The following is a 19,298-nucleotide window of genomic DNA, read 5'->3' as shown; positions in this document are numbered from 1 at the left end:
GCTCCATACCAGGTGCTTGGTGTATGTCATCTCAGTTCCTACTTCCAAAGGTATCCTGAAACATGTTATGAGGAAACTGAAACCCAAAGAGAAGCATTCTCCAAGAGTTCAAGTTCAAACCCAGCTCTGCTTCACTCCAAACCTCATGATCCCTTACATTTGATCTCTAGAGAGGAAGTCAGTTACACTCTTGAGCCACAAAGGCAACTAGAAGTTTGGAAGCGTGACTGTCACACTCCCAAGGGGGCTGGGGTGGGGAGGGGAGTGCGGTTCTCCTGCTGAGGTCTGCATTGTACCTACTTAGAAGCCCAGCCATTTGAACCCGTTCCTGGGAGGAAGCTATTACCTAGACTTTGGGATAAGACTCAGGGAGAGGCCATGGAACAGCTTAAGATTTCATTCTCCCAGGAGGGGAGAAATCTGAGACTTTAGTCTACATCTGAAGCCAAAGAGAAGAGATGCTGATGCTGTTCCCTTCCTCTCTTTCAGGCTTCGTGCTAAACTGCTCACATGCACCATGTCTTATGTGAAAAATGTCACTGTCATCATCCCCATTTTACAGTCGCACACACTTGTAACCAAGCAGGATGCCATGGGGCCTTCTCAGAACAGACCTCCCTCCCCATGTCCTCTACCTGCCTCTTGTCTGTAGTAAAACTTTAGCCTTGCATGTCTTCCCCAAAGAGTAAATTTAATCAGAGAAGTGAGAAAAAGCAGAAAGGGTAACAGTCAAACAAGACAAAACTGCTTAGCCATTAAACAAAGCCAAGGACCTTTAGTTCCTCCTCGTGGCTATAGTTAATATTCTGAGACATACCCTTTGAGCTGTTTCGCAGATACCAAAACCCACACCAGGTTGAGGCAAATGGAACCCAGACTGGTTGGAACCAGAAGGCTGACGATGCTGACTCCTGGTTACCTGACCACTAACCAATTAGAAGAATGTCCAGAACTGATCACACAGCCCACAACCCCCTCCCTCACCCTGTCTTTAAAACCCATTCCCTGGGAATTTCCTGATGGTCCAGCAGTTAGGACTTGGGTGCTTTCACTGCCAAGGGCCCAAGATGTTCTGTCCCTGGTCGGTTGGGGAACTAAGATGCTGCAAGCTGTGTGTCGAGGCCAAAAATTAAAAGAACAGCATAGTGTTGTTGGTATAACAAAAACCGGTTAGAACCAATTAACCCCAAGAGGGAGGAATTCAACGTCCAGTAGACTTTGAGCCCCATGATACACTCACCGTAAATACATTAGCACATGCAAATGACACCCCACTGGCACCATGACAGTTCTGTGCTCAGTCGCTTCGGTCGTGTCTCTCCATCTGTGACCCCATGGACTGTAGCCCACCAGGCTCCTCTATCCATGGGATTCTCCAGGAAAGAATACTGCAGTGGGTTGCCATGTCCTCCTCCAGGGTATCTTCGCAACCCAGGGATGGAACCTGCGTTTCCTGTATTGCAGGCAGACTCTTTACCACTAGCACCACCTGGGAAGCCCCATGACAGTTTTAAGGGAGATGACAAGAGGGCAAAAAGTGGGCGATGGCCTAATCCCCAACCCCTTCCCCTAAATAGTTGGAATATCCTCCTACTCCTTAGCCTAAGAAATTACCCAGCCCCCTCAAAATTAACCACCCCATATTTCAAGGCTGCTCTCCCCTTTTGAGAGGGATTGCATTCTGCTTATAGAGTGTGCATCTCTGGAAATAACTCTACTTAATACTTAACACTTTGTCTCTCAATGAATTGTTTCTGTGAAGAGACATAAGGAACTTTAGCTTCATTAAGTCCTGAGACCAGGTGAGTTTAAAAGACAGTGGGTTAAAATCCCAGTCCATAGGTTCCAGTCCCATCTGAACTGTGCTGTTTCAGCTGGGTAACATTCGGAGACTCCAAGCAATTGTCAGGCACGCTAAACGTGTGCATCACTCAGTTGCTCAGTGTGTCCGACTCTTTGCGACCCGTGGGCTGTGGCCGGCCAGGCTCCTCTATCCATGAGATTCTGCAGTCAAGAATACTGGAATGGGTTGCTGTGCCCTCCTCCCGGGGATGTTCCTGACCCAGGGATCAAACCTGGGTCTCCTACATTGCAGGTGAATTCTTAACCGCTGAACCACCAGAGAAGCCCAAGCAATTGTCACTTGCTCACAAACGACTATTATTTCTTTTAGACATTATGATTAACTGCATTTTACATTCATTTTGGCTGGGAACACCTCTGTGTACGAGACAGCAGGACTGATACTCAATTGTCTAACCAAGGGATTACTCACACAGAGCCTCCACACCTGAAGACACACCGAGGAGGCGGAAGTAGTCATAACATGAAGAATTACAGAGAAGTAACTAATTCCCCCATGGCGGCAGAGAACCGAGATGAAAACTCACGTCCGTCCTTAGATTCAAGTGTAAATGCCCTGGGTAGTGGTCAAGGCCTGGGTAACCCAGCTTGAGTAAAGGAGACTTCCAGGTCTCCTAGTGCAGCTCTTGGGGTGACTTCGCCCCTCCCGCCCACTCGGCCATGCGCAGGACCAGCCTCCGTAGTAGCGGACGTCCGCATGCGCAGACAGAAGGTGCAGCGCGGCCTCAGGGGACAGGTTCCGCGTCCGAGCGCTCAGCAGCCGGCAGCCACAGAACCCAACCAAGCAACGAACAGCAGCATGTTGAGGGGTCGCAGCAGCGGAAGCCGCTCGCCACCAGCTCCAATCGGGAGGCTTACAGAGCGATCGGCGGCGGCGAACTCCCGGCGTTCCGCAAACCGGCACGGCACTCCCAGTATGGCGGCGGTACCGCGATACCTCCAAGTACTTCCGGGGAATTCCTCACGCAGCCAGGGCAAGCCGGAAACAGAAGGGCGTCAAGTACCCCAGCCTGCCGGAGGCGGAAGTCGCTACGCAGGGCGCCGCCATGACTGGGCCTGATGGGAAGGGACCTTCCTGTCTGCTTTGCGACCGACCGAAACTAGAAGTCAAGGAGGCTGGGCTGGGCGCCGCCATGACAACTTGATATCGGAAAAGGCGGGACTATTCTCCCTCATTGATCCTCCTCCAGCATCGGCCTCAGAATGTGAGTAGCTGGAGCGCCTACTCCGTACCTACCCCTGTACTCCTCCTCTTCCCAGTGCTCTGGAGTTAGGCCAGAACACCGGGAAGGACTGACTTCCCTGTTCCCTGAAGATTCGAGCCTCAGGGTTCAGCTCAGTCCTTCACAGGCCCTAGTTCTCTGCGTGTTCATAGAGCCCTCTGAGCGTTTAAATTACACTCCTCTTTCGGGTCCAGTCTCTTAACACCCCAAAGTTTGCCTCTGAAACCCCAGGTTTGGTCACTTACCTTGTAACCCTACCACTCCGGAGTGTCTCAGGAGCTCTAGGACTTTTAATAAACTTGTCCTTAGAGCTCCATATTCCTCGCCCTGGATTATCTGACCGTACCTGTTGAACCTTTCAGATCTGTCCAGTACTTCAGAGTTAACCTATAAGGCCCACAGACTTGTTCTTAGACATCTTTGATCTCACTCTGGATTTCCAGACCGTGTTCCTGAAACTGGGAAAAGCTCAATTGTAGAACCCTCCAGATTTACCCCAGAGCCTCGGCCTCAGCCATGGCCTCCAGGTCATGCCCCTAGGACCCCGAGGCCTCCCCCAGGACCGCAAAATCCGCCCCAGGGCTTCAAGTCTCACTTTCAGTACCCCTGTCTTCAGGCCTCATCTCTAAGATCCTCTGGTCAAGAGACCCTTCCCCAGGACCCAAGAAGTCACCCCTTGGACCTCTAAACCTCACTTTTAGGACCTTCAGACTCATTTAGTGCTCCCAGGTTCTCTCAGAGAACTCTAGGTGCTAGTCCTAAGGCCCTAAGACTTCTCTGCATGATTCCCAGGCCTAAACTGGGGGTTGCTGGGACTCCAAGACCCTTCTTCCAGGACCCTTAAAACCTGCCTTAGATAATCCATAATCCAACTTTTTTTTCCAGGGCCTTCACTATCTCCCCAGAAGCTTCCAGCCTGCTCCACAATCCCCAAGGCTCATGCTTAATTCTCTACTCCTTGGCCCTTTTCCAGGAATCTTCAAACTTTCAGATTTACCCGACCCCAGTCCCACTCCTGACTCTGATCAGAACTACCTCCCTTTTTAAAAAAGTGTTTCTTATTTATTGTTTGTTAACTTAGGAAAGGTCACAAACAAGCAGAACCATCTTTTTGATGTGACAGTAAGAACATGTAGTGTCATTTCTTTTCAGAAAGTCTTTAAGAACAGAATTTTAAATTTTAGTTTAGTTTTAGAAATGATTTTGCTTTTTCTTTCCTAATGGTAATAGCTAAAAGCAGTGTACAAATATGAATACTTGAACAGTAAAACTATAGGCAGTTTTTTCAGTTATTCTGTTGTGTCTTAATGTTTTCATTGGATGCATTGGTACAAGAAACATTAATAGCTTGTCTTCTACAGTATCTAAAATGGGATGGTACACACATACACTTTCATTTATTCAACAAATAATTTTTGAACACTCACTATGTACTGAACACTGAGGGTACAGCGCCCAGTGTTTTTTACAGTGGGTACAGCCATGAACAAAATGGGCCAAGTGCCTGCCCCTGAGTACTCCCTTTCTTGCCTTCTGCCTGGAATTTTCCTAGTGTATTATGTCCCACAGGCAGGCAGCCCTGGAGATCACTGCTCGCTACTGCGGCCGGGAGCTGGAGCAGTATGGCCAGTGTGTGGCAGCCAAGCCGGAGTCATGGCAGCGAGACTGTCACCACCTTAAGATGAGCATTGCCCAGTGCACGTCCGCCCAGTGAGTGTGGGCTAGTACGGGACAATGGGGGTGGGCAGCGGCGTGGAAGTCTCCCTGGCTTGAAATGCCCTGCATCCCGCAGCCCAATCATCCGTCAGATCCGCCAGGCCTGTTTGGAGCCTTTCAAGGCCTTTGAGGAATGTCTTCGACAGAATGAAGCCGCCGTGGGCAACTGTGCGGAGCACGTGCGCCGATTCCTGCAGTGTGCGGAGCAGGTGCAGCCGACACACAGACCCTCCACCTTGGAGGTAAGCTGGGGCTCAGCAGTTCATCCCACCCTGTCATCCTTCTGGTTGCTCAGAGTAAAGACCAGGGAGTCACCCTCAGCCCCACACAGAGCTTCACCATGCATCCTGACCCCAGGACATCAGAACACAGTCCTCTCTTACCCCTTACATAGCCCCTGCTTTTAGTCCAGCCACCTCCACCACCAGGAGACCTGCCCCAGCCTTCTCCCTGGTCTCCCTGAATCCCCTCTTACCTTTCTAAAGATTTTCTTTTTTTTTTTAAGGTTTTGGCGGTGGTGGTTGCTTCTCTTGCAGAGCACAGGCTCTAGATGTTCGGGCTTCAGTAGTTGCAGCGCATAGGCTCAGTAGTTGTGGCTCCCAGGCTCTAGAGCACAAGCTCAGTAGTTGTGGCCCACAGGCTTTGTTGCTCCACAGCATGTGGGATCTTCCTGGATCAGGGAGTGAACTAGTGTCCCTCGCATTGCAAGGGGGTTTCTCAACCACTGAACCACAGGGAAGCCCCCCTCTTACCTTGTCTCCATGCAGTGGCCAGAGCGAACATTTAGGAACTGAAAACTAATCACATTACATCTTTGTCTAAAGTTCTTTAGCAGCTTCCCATCCACATTGAGAACAGAATCCCAGCTTTCTGCTGGTTCTCTGTGTTCTTTTCCAGGCTGACCCCATCTGCCTCCTCCCTTACCCATGCCCCCTCTCTCTCCTCCTCACTGCCTCTCAGCTCTGCAGGGATGGGGCAAAAAAATCATAACTGGTTTTAATGTATACAGTACATAAGCAGATGCACAATATATCTATGGTATTAAAATGTCATGGATGGGTGCTTTTTTTTTTTTTGAATGTTCTAAAAAGACTCCTTGGGTGAAGGGGGAGCAGTAATCTTAAAAAAAGAAAAGTTGAGAAATGGTGGTTTAGATGTTTACTGTCTCCTCCACTGGACTTCGAGCTCTGAAGGTAAAAGTCAGATCTTTCACCAGTTCCCTCTCAATCCCCCTTTATTTGTCCCCCTCTCTCAGTTCTTGGGGCACCATCTTCTCTTCTTGAACCCAGAAGAGAAGCCTTCTCTTAGGCTTCCATGCTCTGTCTTAGCTCTTTCAGTCCATTCTCTGTGATGGTCCCAGGGTGATTCCAGAGGAAATCTGATAATGTACCACTTTACTAAGAAACCTTTTCATGGGGGAGTGGGAAGGAGGCTCAAGAAGGAGGGCGTATAGGTGTATATATAGCTGATTCACTTTGTTGTATAGCAGAAACTAACACAGCATTGTAAAGCAATTATACTTCAATAATAAAATGAAAAAAAGAAACCTTTTCATGTCTCTTATGTTGATCAGGTCTAGTCTACCCCTCCTCCCCGACTCTGGCACAGCCTCCAGGGCCCTGCAGAATGTGGCCTCTGACCGTCCCTCTCCCCATATTCCCTTCAAGCCCTGTGTTCCCACCCCAGTGAACCTGCAGTTATTCAAATGCCCATTAAACTCACCTGTTTCCAGGCTTCTGTCTCACTGTTTCTGCCTGGACTGCCCTTTCCTACTCCATCTGACTCATTCCATTTCCAGCTTAGATGTTCCCTCCCTCAGGAAACCTCCCCTTGTGGCCTATCTCTATCCTCCCAGGATCCCTGAGCTCCTTCCACTATGGCTTATATTTTACCCCTTGTAACTGCTTCCCTCCTATTGCCAGTTTCAGAGGAGTTCTTTGCTAAAGACTGGGGAGCGGCCCTTCTACCAAGTCCTGTAGTCAGTGGGCTTTTTTCATAAGGCAGAGATGAGTTCAAATCCTAATTGAGTCATCTGTGAGACAGACTTAATTCTTTCCAAAAAATATTCAGTAAGGACTGCATAATATTTATACTAGTTTATTAATCATATGTTGGTGACGTTTCTTTCAAGTTATTGGGCATCTGACCAAAGACCTCATCTTCCCATCTCAGGGCCAGTTCCTCCCTCCCTCCCTCCCTGAGTGAGCAACCAAGCCTCTCCCTCATCTTCCTGTGGTCACCCCTGCCCTGCTCCTCAAGTCTACTCTCCCCTTGAAGCCAAACGAGCTTTTTATTTGTTTGTTTTTTTAATTATTATTGATAAATAATTGACTTACAGTGTTGTGTTAGTTTCTGCTGTACAGCAAAGTGAATCTGTTAAACATAAACATATATCCACGCTTTTTTAGATTCTTTTTTCATATAGGTCATCACAGAGTATTGAGCAGAGTTCTTTGTGCTATGCAGTAGGTTATCTGTTTCATTCATATATATATATATATATATGTATATGGGCTTCCCTGGTGGCTCAGACAGTAAAGAATCTGCCTGCAATGCAGGAGACACAGACAGAGGTTCAATCCCTGGTGGAAAAGATCCCCTGGAGGAGGGGATGGCAACCCGCTCCAATAGCCTTGGCTGGAGAATTCCATGGACAGAGGAGCCAGTCTATGGGGTTGCAAAGAGTTGGACCGACTGAGCGACTATCACTGATTTTTTTCGTCTGTGTGTGTGTGTGTGTGTGTGTGTGTGTGTGTGTGTATACACGTGTATATATATATACGTATACACACACAATGTGTTTTATTGCAGTTTATCCCCCCTTCCCTTTTCCTCTTGGTAACCATAAGTTTGTTTTCTACATCTGTGAGCTATTCCTGTTCTGTAAATAAGTTCATTTGTACCATTTTTCAGATTCCACACATAAGCGATATCCAGAGGAGCTTTTAAAAACAGAAATTGGGTCACATCTGCTCCTTTAAAGCCAGGTGGTTCTCCAGTGCACTCAAAGTAATTAACCCCACACCCAGCTCCTCCTCAGTGTCCTCTCCTTCCCTGTTTTAACATCCCAGTTGTAGCTTTTCCTCTTTGATTGGGTGCATTGAGATTCAGGCCTCCTGTATCCTCTGGTCTCCAAAATAGCAAACGCACAGGCTCATTTAGTACAACATGGTATAAAGACATCTCGTGTTAGCTTAGCTGACAGCATAAAGTGCTACTTGTACCCCCATACACACACACCACATACCTCTGCTCTTCACCTTGATGTAGTTATTTTGTCTTTTCTTTCCGTTTTCTGTTTTTTTTTTTTTTTTTGTCTGAGAGGCATGTGGAATCTTAGTTCCCTGACTCGGGGATCAAACCTGTACCCCCTGCAGTGGAAGCTGGAAGTGCAGACTGTTAACCACTGAACCACTGGGGAAGTCCGTAGTTTTCTTCATGGGAATTATCAGCTGACAAATTTTTGTTCACTTGTTATCTGTCCCTCCCTGGAGTCAGAGATGTGTGTCTGCCTCCACTGCTGGGTCCCTGGAACCTGTCACAATCCTGTATGTACACAGCAGGTCCTCTGTAAACCCAACAGAATGCTGCGTTTCTGCCCCCAGTGACAGTTTCCCTGCTCCCGAGGTGTTCACGTGACAGACAGCTGAGGTCATCACCTGACGCCCTTTCCCTCCAGTCTGAGCTCTGCCAGGGCAGCCTTTGCTGTGTCTACAGTCTCCCCAGCGTGGTCCCAGGGCCAGCCAGGCACACTAGAGGTGCTGGTAGATGCTGATGTCTCTTTTTCCTCAGGCACACCCACTTCCTGCCTCCTGAGGACCCTTCGGATTATAGGAAAACTGGACATGAGTGGTTGGCCACAGGATGTCCCCGCCCCTGAAGAATGGCCAGGTGGAGTCCTGAGGGCCCTGGATGTGGGCCTGGCTTCCCTGGACATCAAGATTCACAATAAAGACTGTATAAAGACTGTATACCAGGCTTGAGTCCTGCCTTCAGCACCTGAGGGGGTCCTGTTTCCCCACCTTAACTTAGTGTACCAAAGGGGTCCTGGGGCACCGGCCAAGCCACGCCAACTGTTCACCAGGGTTAAGACAACCCCTTTTCTGTCCTCGGCTCTGCCAACATCCGCTTCCTGGTTCCTGCTGCACAGATACGGAGAAGAGCTCTCTCTCCCTTTAACTCTAGCATTTACCAAGTCTTCACTGAGTGTTTCCTTGAGGCTTTGGGGGCAATAAATAACATACCTCCTTGCCGCCTGAGTTCAGAACCAGCTGGGTGATAGACACAGACATGAGGCAGTGTAGGTAAAAATACTTGCTTTTGTATTGAAAACATCTGCATTGAAGGATTTGGCTTAGGGTTTGCCACCCTGGACTTCTTTTCTGTCATGGTTTCCATCCTTCCAGGATCTAACCCTGGCTTCCTCGGCTCAGTGGTAAAGAATCCTCCTGCCAATGTAGGAGACACTGGTTCAATCCCTGGGTCAGGAAGATTCTTTGGAGAAGGAAATGGCAACCCACTCCAGTATTCTTGCCTGGGAAATCCCATGGACAGAGGAACCTGGTAGGCCACAGTCCATGGGGTCTCAAAAGAGTCAAGACATGACTGAGTGATTAAAGCAACAACAACAAAGGGTCTAACAGAATGTGAATGCAGGTAGTGTCTGGGGGGCATGATTCCAGAAAACACCAAGGGGTAGTAGACAGGAAGGCAGCCGATAAAAGGTGCATCATCAAGCCAATTATTCCTGAGGCTCTGTCCCACCTGGGACTTCTGGGAGATAGCAAAGAACATCCCTCAGTTTCCCCTTCCCAGGGGCAAGGAAATTGGGGTGTATGTACACCAGCTTCCCATCTGACGTTGAGGGATGTTTTCACAGGCATTGACTGCCTGGTATGTGGTCAGGTGCCCTCCCACCAGCAGAAGAACCCTGAGCAGAGGGCAGCAGGGAATGAAGTGAGCAGCCTTCAGCACACAGGAGAGTGTGCTCAGGGGATGGGTAGATGCCAGCTGTGGCTACTGCAGCTTCTCTGTGTTTGTTTTCAGGATCACAGGCTCCACAGGCATAGTTGGTTGATCCATCTTCCTGCAGAGGCAAGTCCTAAAGGGCAGAGGGTAGATGGGCAGGTGTGCAGGAGAGAGCGAGTCCAGAGCCTGCATCCAGCTTCACTATTCAGATAAGTTATTCCTCTTTTGAGGGGACTCGTTACAGTGCTGACCAGATCCTAAAGCTTGCACTTTGGCTTGGAAAAATGAGCGGGGAGTCTCTCCAGGGGATTTGATTCCTGAAACAAAGGGCATTGTTAGTTGGATTAGGAGCCAGAGTGGAAGTCCTGTGCAGCCAAGGTTGACGATGTGAGACCCAGACAAGAAAACCCAGGTAGTGGACAGTGGATTGTTCTCCCTTCCTGTGGTTCCTGTAAGGGTGGTGTGGGTCTCGGTGGCTTTCTGTTCTCAGCTTCAGTTTCCCTGGGCTGTGGGTTGAGCCCTCAGATTTCTGTGTATGTTTTCAGCCTAGCCCTCTATTTGAGTAAGCTGCTGTGGGGTTCTCTCCAAGTGACTAAAAGAACTGGTAAGAACAAACAATGTGGAAGTGGAGACTGTTTTAGAATATCTTTAAGGGGCCTCTCTTATAACAGGCTTCCTTATAGTTGGGTCTCAGGGTTCCTGGAGAAGGAGTTGGCACCCCACTCCAGTATTCTTTCCTGGAAAGTCCCATGGATGGAGGAGTCTGGTGGGCTACAATCCATTGGGTTGGAAAGAATCGGAAACAACTAAGCAACTAACACTTTACTTTTACTCAGGGGTCCAAGAGAGCAAAAAAAAAAAGAAAGTTCCCGCCTTTACCACATTCTATTGGTCGAAGTAAGTCATGAGGCCAGCCCAGGTTAAAGGTGCAGGAAGAGGGAAGACTGCCTCTTGATGGCATTTGCCTGCAAAGAATTTTTGCCTATATTTGCCCACAAAAACTTCACAGTTTCTATTCCTGTGTCTGTTTGGGTAAAATATATTTTCTAGGAATTTTTCGCATGATCTGAATTTTTTAATTGCTATTAATTTGTTTTTAATATCCTCATTATATTTTTAAGGTCTAATCAAATCTGTAACAAAAGGCCCCTTTTTCATTTCCGGTTTTGTTGTTTTTTTGTTTTTGTTTTTGTTTTGACTGCACTGCCAGGCTTGTGGGATCTTAGTTCCCACCTGGACTCTGGGCAAGACTTTTTTTTTTTTTTTGATGTGGACCATTTTTAAAGTCTTTATTTGTTACAGTATTGCTTCTGTTTAGCCAGGAGGAATGTGGGATCTTAGCCGGAACCCACTAAGTGTGGGTTGAACCCACATCCCCTGCACTGGAAGGCAGAGTCTTAACCCCTGGACTACCAGGGACGTCCCCTTTCTCATTTCTGATGTTGGTTATTTGTGCCACCTTCCTTTTTACCTTGGTCAGTCCTGACAGGAATTTATCTATTACTAATCTTTTCACAGAATCTACTCTTGGCTTTGTTGGTGCCCTCTTTCTATATTTGTTCTTAATTTAAATCTCTTCTTTATTATTAAATCCTTTTCTTGGATTTAATTTTGTTTTCTACTTTTTAAATGTTTGAAGTGAAGTGAAGTTGCTCAGTCGTGTCAGACTCTTTGCGACCCCTTGGACTTGTAGCCCACCAGGCTCCTCCAGCCATGGGATTTTCCAGGCAAGAATACTGGAGCGGGTTGCTGTTTCCTTCTCCAGGAGATCTTCCCGACCCAGGGATTGAACCCAGGTCTCCCGCATTGTAGGCAGATGCTTTACTGTCTGAGCCACCAGGGAAGTCTTTAAATGTTTAGCTCACTGATTTTCAGCCTTTTCCTTTTTCTAATATGCACACTTAAATTTCCTCAAAGCCTAGCTATTTCACTGATCTCAGATCACTTAGATGTTTAAAATTATGTTTTAAAATTTCTAAACATATAGAGATTTTTCTAGTTACCTTGTCTAATTGCAGTTGAGCTGGGAACACATTTTACATGATTTCAGTCTTTTGGAAAGATGTTGAGACTTGATGGCTTGGCATATGGTCTGTTTTTGTTATGTGCCATATGTGCTTGAATCATAATCCTCGGTTCATGATGCATTATCTTAGCTTGGATTCCCCCAGAAACAAACTTTGGAACAAGGATTTGGGAGATGATCCCAGAAAGCACTGGAAGGAGCATGGGAAATGAAACAGACGGGAAAGCAGCTCATCAGAGGTGCATTAGCAAGCAAGTTACCACCATGCACAACAGCTTCATCCTCTTGGAAATCTGGGAAGCGGTGGAAATAGGTTTCCCACTCGAGTGGTGAGGGTGTCTGTACACTGACCCCCACCGTTTATTTGACTGAGGGCTGCTTAAGGGGATGGGCTTTGTTTTTATTTTTATCTTAGTTTGACCTGCAGGATCTTAGTTCCCCAACCAGGGATGGAACCCATGGCCCCTGCAGTGAAGTGTGTAGTCTTAACCACTGGGCCACCAGCAAAGTCCCAAAGGGTTGGGTTTTTAATTTCCTGCCACTTGCTGCTTTCCACACACTTGGTTGGGGTGAGCTCTGTAGAAAGTTCTCCAACAAAGAGCTGCTATCTTGGCTGCTTCACCCACTGAGTTCTCTTCAGTGGGCTCCACCTTGTGACCATTCACTTCTGTGGCCACAGCTGCTACTGCTCCTGTCTGTCATGGCTGCCTCATCAGCAGCCACCATTATCCCGACCACCTTTGCTGCCTGCCACTACTGATGCCATCACCGCATCACACTACAGCCACTGTCAGTGGGAGTATTGAGATAGTAAGAATGCCTTCAAAATGCTTGACTCAGTTCACAAGGAATAGCTATAGTCAACCCAGGAGGCCAATGAGAAGTGGTGGGCATGAAGCGGGTAAGCACTGGAAAGAGTGTGGGGAGGGGCAGGCAGCAATGTTGAGGGAATTTGTGTGGATGCTGAAGTGGTTGAGTGAGCTGACAACAGAATTCTGAGGAGGCAGAATTCCAGTCAAAGAAGTGTGCAGGTGATGAGGCAGGAGTATATGAACCAGGAAGCAGCATCTTTAAGGGTCATTATTTTCACCTTTGATGGTTCAACTGAGCATTTTGTGCTTGTCACTGAACATACTGACTTAGTTGATAATCATTCACTATGTGAATGATAATAAATAGTTCAGTCAGCATTTATCTTCAAAGGATAAATACCTCATTTACACCATCAAAAACTTTCAGGCAGAATGTGTGCAAATAGAAGCCAGATCTCTAAAGAAATGGACAATCTTGAAAGAAAGCAAGCTAGCTTTTACCATAAAATGTGCTGCTTTTCAAAAAAGTTCTGTTGCCACACTCTAGACCAGTTTAATCAGAATATCCTGGGGAAAGACCCAGACATTGATTCTTTTTCTTTTTCTTGGCTTCGAGTCATGTGGGATCTTAGTTCCCCAACTGGGGATCAAACCCATACCCCAAGCATTGAAAGCCTGGGGTCTTAACCACTGGACTGCTAGGAAAGTCCCTAAATACCAATTTCAAAATTGATTTCAATATGCAACCAAGAACCACTGCTTTGGTGGAATTACTAATTTTTGATGGACTACATTTTTGGACACTAACTTGCTTGGAAATAAGGTTCTGAAAGTTTTTGACCCTATTCTGAAGCCCCTGATAAGACAAAATTTGCAAATTCTGGGAGCCGATGAGTGTCACAATATATATATTTTAATTTTTGGCTGTGCTCGGTCTTCGTTGCTGTGTGGGCATTCTCTAGCTGCAGTGAGTGGAGGGATACTCTCTAGTTGTGGTGAACAGGCTTCTCCATGCAGAGTATGGGCCCTGGAGCACTCGGACTTCAGTAGTTGCAGCACGTGGATTCAATAGATGAGGCTCTCAGGCTCTAGAGCATAGGCTCAATAGTTGTGGCTCACGGGCTTAATTGCTCGACAACGTGGGATCTTCCCGGATCAGTGATCTGAGCCGTGTATCCTGCATTGACAGGCAGATTGTTTGTCACTGAGCCACCAGGGAAGCCCACGATAGTATTTCTTTTTAACACAATGAATATTTACCAGTGAGGTGGTGACATATAAATAAGGTCAGATCCAAATAACATACTTTCTGCCTTCTCTGATGGGCCAGAAATTATGGGACGCAAGGTGTGTCCGTTCAGCCAGTCAGAAGGAAAGGGTGTCACTCTAAAAAGCGTTAAGCAGTAAAAAAGTGTCAAGAACATAGACAAGTTTGTGCAATAAGGGGAACCCACGCTCCTGAGTCTCCCAAGGGCCAAGGCCTGGACACCACCTCTGGGCTGTGCTGGCTGCCAAGCATGGGTGGATAGCCCCAAGGCAAAATCTCTGACTTCCCAGGAGATGACATTGAGGATAAAGTAACTGCGATGCAGCAGTGTGAGGTGCTGGAAAGGAAAAGGGGGAAATGCAGATGGGAAAAATGAAGAAAAAGAGCAACTCCAAAGAGTATGTACCCGGCAGAGCGCAAGCCACAGGAAACCTGGTCCAGGGAAGCTTGTATGTTCTCAGCATACAGAAATGCGAGACTTTAAAAAAGAAGACTGCAAATAAAATAGTACTAATTGAATGAAGTAGATATAGGACCTGCCTCCTGGCACAGTGGATAAGAATCTTCATGCGAAGGCAGGGGACACGAGTTTGATCCCTGGTTCAGGAAAATCCCACATGCCACAGGGCAGCTAAGCCCATGCACCACAGCTGCTGAAGCCCCTGTGCCCCAAAATAAGAGAAGCCATGGCACAGCAACAAAGAGTAGCCCCCATGTGCAGTAGCAAAGACCCAGCGCAGCCAAAACTAAATATTTTTTTTAAGTAGATGTATAACCTATACAGAATAAAAATAACAATGACATATTTCTTCCTGTCTGATGATACAGTATTTAATAGTTTTGCTTTTTCTGTTTCCTTTTCCAGTAATAATTCCGTAAACTGCCTGCAGTCTTTAGGGTGTCTTGTGTTCTTTCACTTATTGGTAAAACAGAATCCTCAAGATTCCATTTTCAAAGCTTTTGTTGAGAGAATGTTTAGCTTGATGTCATCACATTGACCTGACACGAGGAATCAGTGTGATGTGGGCCTGCTGAGAGTAGAGTTTTGAGGCAAAGTGAATTTTATGTAATAGAAAAGTAAGGGAAAAAAATCTCATTTAATTCTTAACATTTTGAGGAAGTGGCAAAATGACAAAAATGTGCATTATGAAAGCCTCTATATCACAGGGAAGTAAATCACATCTCTTTTTAGCAAAATATGTCCAGGACACTTAGCAAGTTAACATCTTTTCATTTTCTTTGGTAAGGAGTGTATACACTGAATGGGATTTGCCAAAATTTATAATTGCACTTTCTGCCAAATATGCAAATAAATGAAGTCTTGGTAGCTCAATTGGTAAAGAATCCACCTGCAATGCAGGAAACCGGGTTCGATCCCTGCATCGGGAAGATCCCCTGAAGAAGGAAATGGCAACCCACTCCAGTATTCTTGCCTGGAGAATCCCATGGGCAGAGGAGCCTAGTGAGCTATAGTCTGTGGGGTCACAAGAGCTGGACACGACTTAGCAACCAAACCACCACCACCAGTTTGTATTTGAATAAGAGATTAGCAGTCTTTTGTCTTCTGCAATTTCAAGGCAACCTTGGTAGAAATTAAAGAGATGATTTGAAACTCTAGTTTTCAAATCAAAAAATCTAATCACTAGGGGAACATTTGCTGTGGCTGCCATGCCTTGGCCGAGTCTGTATGCAATGTGGGATCATTGGGGAGAGCTGCTGGAGTCAGTTTGCACTGTAAGGATCCAACACATCTGTTATGCTCTAGCATTTCCCCTTTTGTTCGCCCACAAGATATTTTAGTTGCAGTATCTGAATGAGGAAATGTAAGTCTGCTCAGTTTCATAGAACAGCCAAGGGAACAATGCACTAATTGTGCTTGTTCGTGTCAATTCAGTGGCTGCTGTTTTCAGCTGAGTTTTGGTGTCTTTTGGGGAGAAAAACAAACACACTTTTGCTAGATTTAGAAGGACTTGCCTATCTCATCCTGAACTTGTGAGTTTCAGTTTCCACATGTGCTTTCAGATACTCTTTTCCACCATGTGCAATCCCAAATTCTTTCCTGTACAGTGTACAGTCTGATCTATTTTGATTACTTACTTTCCTATTCAGTTATAAGTGTCCTTCCATTTGTGCATCGTGCTTAGTCATGTCTGACTCTTTGTGACCCTATGGACTGTAGCCCCCCAGGCTCCTCTGTCCATGGGATTTCCCAGGCAAGAATACTGAAATGGGTTGCCATTTCCTTCTCGAGAGAATCTTCCCGAACCAGAGATCAAACCTGTGTCTCCTGCATTGGTAGGTGAATTCTTTACCACTGAGCCACCTCAGAAGCCCACATAAACATTTAGTCTGTATTTTATGTGCTGTCTGGATCGTGCTGCATTGTGTTTTTTTGGTCCATGCTGTGCAGCACGTGGGATCTTAGTTCCTGGATCAGGGATTGAGCCCCCTGCAATGGAAGCTGCTGCTGCTAAGTCGCGTCAGTCGTGTCCAACTCTGTGTGACCCATAAACGGCAGCCTGCCAGGCTCCGCCGTCCCTGGGATTCTCCAGGCAAGAACACTAGAGGGGGTTGTCATTTCCTTCTCTAATTCATGAAAGTGAAAAGTGAAAGTGAAATTGCTCAGCCATGTCCGACTCAGCGACCCCATGGACTGTAGCCTACCAGGCTCCTCTGCCCATGGGATTTTCCAGGCAAGAGTACTGGAGTGGGATGCCATTGCCTTCTCCGCTGCAATGGAAGAGAGGAGTCTTAAACACTGGACCACCAGGGAAGTCCATGGCATTGGTATTATAATCATTCTCATTTTCATTGTCCTGACTCCTAGGAAACAAAGTCACTATATTCACAATGTTAAAAATTAAACCATCACTGTCCCAGTGCAAAGCACAACAGTTAATCTGCAAAGACAGACTGTTCACATACAAGTGCAGTGTACTGAAGTTACACGTTTAAGCTGCATTAGTCAGAGTGAGGCAGCGAAGGAGGATTCATTACTCTGAGTTGCAAATTATAGATTGGGGGAGAAATAGCAACAGCAACAGTGGCAGGGAATTCGGTCGTGGTCCAGTGGTTAGGTCTTCGTGCTTCCACTTTAAGGGGCATGAGTTCAATCCCTGAATATCTAACTAAGATTCCCCAAGGAATATAGCCAAACCAAACAATAGCAGGTGGTCAACTTGTGACATTTAATCTCCATTCAGGCTTCTCTCCCAAACTCCAGACTTGCATATCTATTGCCTACCCACGTTTTCATTTTATGTCCTGAAACATCTCAGGATTACAGTGTGCAGAGCTGAGCCTTTGATTCTGCTCCTAAAACTGCTCCACTCCTGCTTTTCTAAATCAGGCAGATCCATTCTTTCAGCTGCTCAGGTCAAAGGCCTTGGGAGCCTCCTTGACCCTCCTTTTCTCTCACACCCAGTATCCAGTGTGTTTGGAAATCCTGTTGACTCCCTCAAAATATATCCACAATCCCATTACCTCTCAGCATCTCCTGTTCCCAAATCCAGCAGAGCCACCATCCCTCAAAGCTGGATTTCTGTGTCCCTTCTATCCCAGTTTCTCCTTCCTCCCACCCTGAGTGTGTACTTAATACAATGACCAGAGGGATCCTTTTATTTTTTACATTTTTTGGCTGTGTTGTGTGGCATGCAGGGTCTTATTCCCCCAACCAGGGACCCAACCTGTGGCCCCTGCATTGGGAGTCTTAACCACTGGATTGCCAGAGAAGTCCCCAAAGGGGATTGTTTAAACATGTAAGTTAGAATATCTGTCACCTCTCCACCTAAAACTGCAAATGTACATCATGTCAGAGCAAAAGCCAAAATCCGCAGAGCAGCCTCCAAAGCCCTGGGCCATCTGGGCACCCTTCTCACTCACTCCTTCTGACCTCATTTCCTGCCAAGTTCCCAGCCACAAGGTCTCTTTCCTGCTCTTGGACCGCTCCAGGCGTGGCCCTGCCTCAGGGCCTTTACTTCGTTGTTTTGCTGGGAACCTTCTTCTCACAGAGAAACACAGGACTGTCACCTCTAAGTCTCTTCTCAAACGTCACCTTCTTACCACCCTACTTGGCATGGACACCTACTTCTTGCCTCGCGCTTCAGATAACCAGCTCTTTTCCCTTTATCACCTCTTCGTGTGTTTGTGCATGAGTGTGCGCGTGCTCAGTTGCTTCAATCTGTCCATGGGATTTCCCAGGCAAGAATACTGGAGTGGTTTGCCATTTCCTCCTCCAAGCGATCTTCCCAACCCAGGGATTGAACTCACATCTCTTGAGTCTCCTGTGTAGCAGACAAATTCTTTACTGCTGAGCCAATGGAGAAGCCCTGTTACCTCTTCACCTACTTTACTTATTAGTGTTATTGCTTATTCTCTGTCTTATCTGTTCACTGGTGTATCGAAAGGCTTAAGAATAATGTCTGGTAGGTGCTCAGTAGACTTTTCGGTTTTTTTTTTTTTTGAAGATTTATTTGTTATTAGCTGTGCTGGATCTTTGTTGCTGCAAGAGGCTTTCTCTAGTTGCTGAGAGCAGGGGCTACTCTCTAGTTGCAGTGCTCTGGCTGCTCATTGCAGTGACTTCTCTTGTTGTGGAGCACAGGCTCTAGGCACTCAGGCTTCAGTAAGTGCAGCACATAGGCTCAGCAGTTGCAGTGCATGGACTTAGTTGCCCTGCGGCATGTGGGATCTTCTCAGACCAGGAATCAAACCTGTGTCCCCTGCATTGCAGGTAGATTTTTAAGCACTGGACCACCAGAAAAGCCCAAATATTTTATTTTTTGATTTAATTTAATTTTATTTTTGGCCACACTGGCAAGGCCTGTGGAGTCCGCATGCCCTGACTGATATGGAACTGGTGACCTCTCCTGTGGAAGCTTGGAGCCCTAACCACTGGACCATCAGGGAAGTCCCTCAATAAGTATTTTAGAATGAATGAAGGAGGTGATTACCACACTTTGATCACCTCCTTTGTTCAGGAATAGTATGCCCAGATGGTGCAGGGCTTCAGAGACTTCTCTAAGGACTTTAGCCTGAGAAATGTGGCCAGCGTTGTCCTGGTAAGGTACAGGGCCCCAGAGGTGGTGGAGTGGTGACCTGAGGTCTCAGGGCCCAGTGTTTGACCACTGTTCTCCCTCACCTCTGCCCTACATGGCTCCAGCCAGTTTTTCAAGGTTGCACCATCATCTAGGGAAGAAGGGTCATTGGAAGTACAATTATCAGCTTACCTCGGAAGACAGCCATGTCCCTCAAAGTTGCTCAGATATGTAGGGCAGGGGGCAGGAGGCTATGCTAGGTCAGGTGGTGGGGAATACCCTCTGAGAAGTTGACATTTGAGCAAAGACTTGGTACCAGGTCCAGGACATGGGATCAATTCCCAGGGAAGAGAGAGGGGAGGGGACAACAACGAGAGATGGTTAAGTTCT

The 19,298-nt window shown here is 46.9% G+C and overlaps 1 protein-coding gene across 6 annotated transcripts in view; it reads left to right on the top strand.

Moving 5' to 3' along the window:
- The first annotated feature begins 2,624 nt into the window (after positions 1-2,624).
- Positions 2,625-19,298, top strand: part of CHCHD5 (coiled-coil-helix-coiled-coil-helix domain containing 5) — a 66,795-nt gene continuing 50,121 nt past the window's right edge. For 2 of the 6 annotated variants that reach the window (XR_006343516.1, XR_006343515.1), the window contains exons 1-3: positions 2,625-3,068; positions 4,656-4,796; positions 4,879-5,044. Coding sequence is in view for 3 of the 6 variants with exons in the window: in XM_043917867.1 (XP_043773802.1) it covers positions 3,067-3,068; positions 4,656-4,796; positions 4,879-5,044; positions 5,308-5,352 (354 nt within the window). In the remaining 3 variants the exon portion in view is untranslated. Of the gene's footprint in view, positions 3,069-4,655; positions 4,797-4,878; positions 5,045-5,307; positions 5,360-8,594; positions 8,774-19,298 lie in introns of those variants that run through there. The other 4 variants (XM_043917867.1, XM_043917868.1, XR_006343517.1 and 1 more) reach the window with 4 other exon arrangements.

This window comes from Cervus elaphus, chromosome 11 (assembly GCF_910594005.1).
Source record: "Cervus elaphus chromosome 11, mCerEla1.1, whole genome shotgun sequence".
NCBI classification, from domain to species: domain Eukaryota; kingdom Metazoa; phylum Chordata; class Mammalia; order Artiodactyla; family Cervidae; genus Cervus; species Cervus elaphus.
The sequence above is the reverse complement of the archived record's forward strand: the minus strand, read 5'-3'. Positions and strand labels throughout refer to the sequence as shown.